The sequence below is a fragment of the Arachis ipaensis genome, chromosome B03 (assembly GCF_000816755.2).
Source record: "Arachis ipaensis cultivar K30076 chromosome B03, Araip1.1, whole genome shotgun sequence".
Taxonomy (NCBI): domain Eukaryota; kingdom Viridiplantae; phylum Streptophyta; class Magnoliopsida; order Fabales; family Fabaceae; genus Arachis; species Arachis ipaensis.
The window spans coordinates 33787264-33795273 of record NC_029787.2 but is presented as its reverse complement, the minus strand read 5'-3'; the positions used below and the strand labels follow the sequence as shown (position 1 = coordinate 33795273).

General features: G+C 36.5%; 1 protein-coding gene and 2 long non-coding RNA genes across 3 annotated transcripts; all 3 read left to right on the top strand.

Annotated features, from left to right (window-relative positions):
* On the top strand, positions 1060 to 1753 carry LOC110269641. The gene is made up of 3 exons (XR_002358408.1): positions 1060 to 1159; positions 1386 to 1475; positions 1559 to 1753. It is a non-coding gene; the product is annotated as an uncharacterized LOC110269641 (long non-coding RNA).
* On the top strand, positions 2802 to 4147 carry LOC110269640. The gene is made up of 5 exons (XM_021117556.1): positions 2802 to 2873; positions 3102 to 3455; positions 3603 to 3715; positions 3786 to 3879; positions 3965 to 4147. Exons 2-5 carry the CDS (start codon positions 3312 to 3314, stop codon positions 4136 to 4138), a joined length of 525 nt encoding a protein of 174 aa, XP_020973215.1. The 5' UTR covers positions 2802 to 2873; positions 3102 to 3311; the 3' UTR covers positions 4139 to 4147.
* On the top strand, positions 6862 to 7536 carry LOC110270095. The gene is made up of 2 exons (XR_002359157.1): positions 6862 to 6962; positions 7042 to 7536. It is a non-coding gene; the product is annotated as an uncharacterized LOC110270095 (long non-coding RNA).

Here is an 8010-nt window from a genome sequence, read left to right as displayed (position 1 = left end):
CAAGTTCAACATCATCATCTGAGATTGAAAAAACTGAAAGTGACCATTCTACCTCTGAGTCTGAGACTGAAGAAGACTCAGAGGATTCAACAAGAAAACAACCAGCCCGAAAATCCAAAAAGTAAGTAACATGCTTGGGTGTATTTTGTTTCTACATTTGGGTGTATTTTGTTTATCAATTTGGGTGTATTTTAATTCTCCATTTGCATGTATTTTGTTTATCAAGTTGGGTGTATTTTGTGCATTCCTTTGGGTGTATATTGTGCATTCATTTGGGTGTATTTTATCACTTTTAGAATTTTTTAAATAATGATTATTTCCCTTCCAGAATGGAGTCCAAAAAAAGAAAGAAGATTGACGAGGATTCTGATTCAGAATTTGAATCAACTGAATCTGAATCAACTGTTGAGTAATGTTATGAAATTATTACTCTTTTACTTTGGGTTTATTATCGAGATTTTATGTATTAACAGAGTGTCTCTTATTAACTTATAGAAGCAAAGAATCATCACCAGTGGAGAAGCAAAAAACAAAGAAAAAGACTCAGAGAACACCAAAAAAATAAGCACTTCTTTGGATAGCGTTCTGTGATCATATTATTTTTGTATTTCTGATTCATACTTGTTTTTTCCCCCCAGGACACAATCCAAAAAGAAAAAGGTCATTGTGCAGGATTCATCTCCTGAGCAAACTCAATCATATCATGGGTACAGTACTTTCTAAGCAATATTATCGTCTATCATCAAAATTATATTTGTTAACATGTTCTTTTATGCATGTACTCTCAGATCTGAAATTGGAACTCAAGAATTAGATGAATTCTTAAGGAAAAACAATGAAAAATTTGCTGCACATAGGTATGTCTTGTTGGGGTGTATATTTTAGATTTTAGGGGTGTTTTATTTGCTAATAATTGTTTCTTGTTTCGCAGGGAGAAACAAGCTGACCTGTGATCGAATGAAGGTCATTATGTCTCATCTGAAACGTAAGTATCTTTATTTGATTAAATCTTGTTATCATGATTTAACAGTATGGTATTTTTTGTGAATAACATGTACTCTATTATGTTTAGAATACTGGACGTAAACTTGGGAAGTGATGATCCTTCCTCTCAAGGACACACAGAACAAAGTAGCGTAAACAAACCGGCAGAGAGCGTGTAATTTCTCTTTCAAATAACTGTTGCTTTTATTCTTTTATTACGTTCTACTTCTAATTTTGTATATATTTTTTTTAGAAAAAAAAGCCCTTTATTATTTTATTCGAGAAAAAAAAGGCAGGAAAAAAAAGCAAAAACTGCAAGTATGTAAGTTCTCAATAAACAAAGCCTGTCTTTCTTTTAAATTGTTCGGGTGTATTTTTGACTTTCTTAGGGTGTATTTTAGGTTGAGTCTGTTTGAATAGTCAGCCAGTGAGCCGGCTGAAGAGAATGTGATGGTTATGAGAGAAGATACACCGTCTGAAGTGCTTGCGATGTGACTTTTTCAAAAAAATTTCAACCTTATAACCTTTTTATTTTCAAAGGCATTGTTAGCATTTTGTTTTTCTTCATGTTTAGAGTTCCGATTCAAGTGTGTCTACCACTGTCCCAAACAACCACTACACCTGAGACAGAAAATGAAGCAACCCCTCTGCTACAAATTGAAGGAACTACAAAAAGGTAAGATATAGTGTTGGGTGTATATTTTGTTACAGTTTGGGTGTATATTGCTCGTGTTGGGGTGTATATTTTGATGATTGATCCAGGACTAGTTTTTTTACATCATGATTAAATTTATGTACCGTGCAGCCCCACGGTTCTCCCAGCTCCATCTAAAATGTAAGTTCATCAAATTAAAATCAATGTTTGGTTATCATCTGTATATTCTTATTCTTATAATACATTATACATGATCACACAGTAATCCAGCGCCAGAAGACGCTGAGGCATTGATGATGATGGCACGAACAGCATCGTATGTTCCTAAAACAGATCCGTTGCCATCATTCAGCCTTGGCTTGACTGATTCAAGCCAAGAAGAAGCAGCAACGCAGGAGGGGGCGTCAACGCAAGAAGGAGGGATGCAAAAAACTCCAGAAACCCCAAAACTGCTAGAACAATTAGGGGATTTGGTGGAAAAAATAGCAAACAGTGGGGTGAAAGTAGAAAGTAAAAGTCTACAAATTCAAAAAGAGAGTGGCAGATAAAGTTCTAAAAAGTTTGAAACTCTTGTGAGAATAAATCAGAATACGGCTGAGATGAAAGAGAAGTGCTACATATGGGGGACGCGATTGAAGAAATACGCAGATGGCAGAACTAATGAGTTTGACAACGTGTGCACTCTGATTGCCCAAGATAACTTTAATGTTTTGGTTTAATTACTCTGTTGGTCCCTATAGTTTCACCAAATTTTTAATTAGGTCCCTATACTTTTTTTCCTTTCAATTGGATCCCTACACTACTATAATTTTGTAATTAAGTCCTTCCTAGTGTAAAAAATATTAGAGTTAACTGAATATTTATTCGCAAATTGAAGGTATTTATAATTAAAAACTTAATTAAATCTTTGACCGCATGCATTCTGGTAAAAATATTATGTTAATTTTAATATTTTTAACATGAAAAGGACGTAATTACAAAATTAAAAGCAGTGTAGGGACCCAATTGAATGGAAAAAAAGTATAAAGACCTAATTAAAAATTTGGTGAAACTATAGGGACCAACAGAGTAATTAAACCTAATGTTTTTACACCAAAGTTAACTACAATGTTTTTTAATGTAAATTGATTTCGGCATATTTTTCTAGATTGTAACTGCCATGTGCCTCATCCTCAATCATAAAAATGATATAAGATTTCAAGAAGAAGTATTCTGTCTCCCCCCTGATATTGTGGTAAGTTTTACTTCTATGAAGTTTGGGTGTATTTTCTGTATTCCTTAGGGTGTATTTTCTTTGATCAACTGGGTCTGTTTTGTACTCATTTGGGTGTATTTTTTACGTTCAATTGGGTGTAAGTTGTGTATTTATTTGGGTGTAAGTTGTGTATTTATTTGGGTTTATTTAAAGTATTCAGTTGGGTGTACTTTCAGTATTTCATTTGTTGTTTCACAATTATTGCAGAACATGGCCATTGCGAAGCATTTAAAGGGGGAATTCATATCACCTACAACCAATAAAGAATTCAGGGTGGAAGACTACCCAATGTTTATTCCCTTTATAGATGCAAAAAAATTAACATCACATAGATATGTAAGTTTTCATTTGTAAAATTTGTTAGTACCATTCTTTACTTATATGCCAAATAAAATAAAACACTATTGAAATGTCGCCATGCTTCAGATTTTTGCACCTGTTTGCCACTCAAACCATTGGTGGTTATTGCTGATTGATACAAGAAAGCAGAGATTTTATATACTCGACCCGGTACACACGAAATGTCCAACCGATGACAGAAATGAGCTTAATAAATTCATTGTAAATTGGCTCTGTGTTCTTTACTTTAATAGTTAGGTGTATTTCAATTCAATATAAGGTGTATGTATGTTTTGCTTTGGGTGTAAGTATGTTCTCCTTTGGGTGTATTTCTTTAGGGTGTATTACTGATTTGTTTTATTTTTTAAGGGATATGTTATTTCAAGAATGAGAGTATATGTTGGCGGGGCACCTCTGAAGAAGAAGGAGAAGGAAAAGGAAATTAGAGCACCATACGTTAGCATCTCAGGCCAAAAGACAAGGTATAAATTTGTGACTCTGAACATTAAACTTTTCTAAATGAGATTTGTAATTTATTTTTTTCGTTTTCAGCTATGACTGTGCTATTTACGTTATGAAGTGGCTTGAGTTAATTGAGCCCGAAAATATTAAAAGGGCGAAGTATGAGTGGGATAATTGGACACAGGTAACTGTCTTTAAAACTATATAACTCTGTATTACTTTACTGAATTAATATTGTTATTTAACCAGAATATACTTTTTAATTGTAGGACGAGGTGGACCACTATAGAGTAGAATATGCTTTCCGGATACTATTCAGTGAAATGAATAAAGACAGAGCTGAAGCAATTAGAGGGAGTAATGCAATAAGACTGTCCAGGCCATCCTCAGTATTATTGAGTCCATTTTGTCAAATAGATTCTAATGATATAGAAACTGAGTAATGTAACTACTAGCTAGTTTGTAAATTGAACACATTGTGTAAAAATTTCACAATTATAAACAACTTCTTTTCAATAAAATTTTTTTCCATAGTTAAACTGTCTGTGCTGTTAAACTGTCTGTGGTGTATTCAAAAGCTCTGTATTACAGGTGGTATAATATGAAGGAAAACATCAAACCAGATATAAACAAAAATTATAAAATTCTACACCCAACGAAAGTTTAATATACACCCAAGGTTGATTAATATACACCCAAACTTCTATCCCCCTAAACCCTGAACCCAAAACCCTAAAAACCAAAAAACAATAAACCCTAAACCCTAAACCCTAAACCATAAACCCTAAAACCCTAAACCCTAAAATCCTAAACCATAAACCCTAAACCCTAAACTCTAAACCCTAAACCATAAACCCTAAACCCTAAACCCTAAAACCCTAAACCCTAAAGCCCTAAACCCTGAAACCCTAAACCAACGAAACTACTATACACCCAAATTAGTAATTTTTTAACATAAACAGCAGATTGTGAAATATATATATATATATATATGTAAAATGTCAAACACAAGAAAATTCACAAATACACCCAAAAGAACAGTTCTTTTACACCCATATTCTGTAACTATACACCCAAAAAGTTATCCGCTGTTGCTGGTACCCTGAATTGATAATTCATAACACATCCTTGATATTGGCTAGAATATGAATGCACCACTGATCCAGTATCAAAGAGGTTTAACTGAATATAACAAACTCACATATTAGCTAAACTATTAATGACAAAATTAAACTCAATTACCATATATTTACAAAACATTACTTTTACCTCGTTTAAAGCTTTCGTTTTCTTCTTCTTTGAGGCATTTTTAATCTGTTTGTCCAACTTTGAACTGAGCCTATTTTTTGGACGTCCTCTTGTTCGAATCCTTGGAGGGCTCTGAAGCTCGTTAACGGATTCCAAGTTGGCATCTTTGTGAGATAAAGAAGATGTCCCCTTCCTTTTGGCTTTCAAATCTTCCATCTCAACCATGACGGTATCGTACGCACGGTGCAGAATCACAGTCAGCTCCTCCGATTCTGATGCAAATTCGCAAACATTTTGCGAATGAAAAACAAATTCGTCAAACCTCTTGCTTCTTGGCTCCAACAGTGGCTCGTCGTGGCTGCTCTTGATGTGTGTGTGTCGCCTCTTTACCTTCTTGCTCCATCGTTCCAGTATATATCTAGGTGACACTTGGCTTACTTGTTCAAAGCTTAACACACTTAGTGTGTGACGGCACAGTATCCCTCTTGACTCGAATAATAAGCATTGGAATTTTACCTCGGCTGCTACTGAGTCGTAAGTAACCACAAACTTGTTGAATATTGAGCTGGAAACTTGTTCTCCAACTTTGTATACTGAATAGCCTAGAGCGAAATTCGTTAATTGTAAGACCCAAAACCTTTGAAAAGTCTTATTATGATCAAGTCTCAAATCATATGGTTATTTATAGCCTTAATTTCAGAAATTATTTTATTAAAGGTAATTAAGGCAAGTTTTGATTTATTAGATTTGGGATGAGTTATGATTATTATCCGATTTTATAATTATTGGATTATTTTCTATATTTAAATTATAAATTTAGCAGTTGTGAAATAATAATGATTTTATATGTTTTGGAATAAGTAACTAATATTTTAAATATTAGTACTGCTATTTTGGAAAATAGAGAAATTAATTATATTATTTCTAATTTTTAGATTTGGACATTTTATTCAAAATAATTTGTAAAATTGATGAGCCAATAGTATTTATATACATTATTATTGTTGGACTAGAATTTATTTTAATTACTATATTATTTCTAATTTTATTTGAAATTACTAAAATGCCCCTAACCCTAATTTTCAAAATGAAACCCTAACCTAGAAACCCTATCCCGTGACCCAGTTACATTCTCCCCCAACCCAGCGGCAGCAACACAAATGCTCCCCCTTTCCTCAAATCAACACACAAAACAGCTCCAGCCTCTCTTCACCCTCTTCCCTGTGCCTCCCACACCCATTGATAGTGGAAGGGAAACTTGACACCGCCGAACAGAGAAGGAAGGGAGAGGGAAGAGTTGCTTGCGCCGTCACCTGCCGCTGCTATCCGATCCGCGCTGTCATGGTCGTTCCGTCCACGGAGCCGTGAATCGCGCCTCTGTCACCGAGAAGAGGAGGGAGGAGACGCGATGCTGGAGGAGCCGCCCAGTAACGGTTGCGTCGCGCAGCCACTACGGCCCATGCCACCTTCGTGGGTCGTCAGGGGAATGCCAGCGCCGCCAGTGTCGCAGTCGCGTGGGGAAGCACCGTCGCCCGCACTGTTCGCCGCGCCGTCATCTCTAGCCTGCGCCGTCGCCAGTCGCGCGAGAGGGAGACGCGCCGTGAGGGAGAGCCGTCACATTTCTGCCATCGCCAGTTCACACGCCACCACTGTGCTCCTTGCTGCAACGCTGCCGCTGTGCTCCTTGCTGCAATGCCGCCGCTGGAAGAGCAGGGCTCGCCAGTTTTGCCTCTCACTGCCGCCTTCGTCGGCTACTACCGCCATGGCCGCCGGAGCTCCGGGCTGAGTTTCTGCCACATGAGACCCTGCTGTCGTCACCGAGAAAGTATGCCGGTAAGGGTTTCAAACTTGGTCTTCATTTCTTATGAGATTATGGGAATCTTATTGTCGCAGCATGTTGGTTTCAGTCACCGTCGCTGGAGTCGGGTCGCCGCAGCCGCTGGAGGTGACTGTTGGGGCTACCGCCGAACCGGTTCAGAGGCTGTTGCTGTTCAGTTCAGCCGTTCTTTCTTAGTTTCAGTAAGTATTCCTATTTCGAAAGCTCTGCGTTAGTGTTCTGTTCCGTGTAATAAAGTAATTGTAATGTTGATGGTTCTAGGAGTTAGAATCCGAGTTTACTAGTGGCGTTGAGGTTGTTTCTACTATTGAGAAAGACACACGGAACCGGGATTTTGATTGTCGATTTCGGGTTGAGGCAGAAAGGACTCTGTGAGACGTTTGGGTTATAGAATTGCATTTTGAGGTAGGCGCTCTTTCCAAAAACTATGTTTTATGTATTGGAATTATTACATATGGATAATAATGTGAGATATTGTGCATTTGGTGATTGTAATTGCCTTATGTATTATTTGATTGACTCGAATGATTATGGATGTTGGTTTGGCTGAATTGTTGTGCGGCTTTGTGAAATGTAATGTTATGAAGTTGATTCTTTAAAGATTTGAAATCTGAGTTTAATCCGTTGAGGATTGATTTGAATTGAGTTAATTATTTTGATGATGTGAAAAGTTGAATGCACTTTTGAATTTAGCCTGGTTTACTTAAATTGACTTGGTTTTGGACAAACGATTTGTTACTGAGCCGTTTCTTTAAAGCTTTGGAAATGAGTTAAATCGGTCAATATTGATTTGATTTTGAAATGGTTTCCTTGAGTTATGCCAATGAGACGACTGTTGGATTTAGCTTGATTTTGAATTGATTTTTGGATTCTGGACTGTTGAAAGGGATTGAGGAACGGTTTAGTTGGGACCCGAACCGGGTGGCAAAGTCCAAGTTTTAGGAGAGATGCTGCCAAAATTTCTATAAAATCCGAGTCTTTATTTGAAATGTTATTTGGGAAATTTTGAGTTTAATGCCTTTCCTAATTACTTGGAGGATTATGAATTTAGGGCTTCTTTATTATCTTTACTTAGAACAATTATGAAAGCGACGAAGCTACGCTTTGAAAGAATTATTGAACAGAGAATCATGATTCCTCCTTATTTTCCAAGAAGAATAGTATGTTTTTGGGTACGATTCATTCGAAATAGAATTTTGCTTTGAGGCTATTTTAAAAAGGTAAAACGGG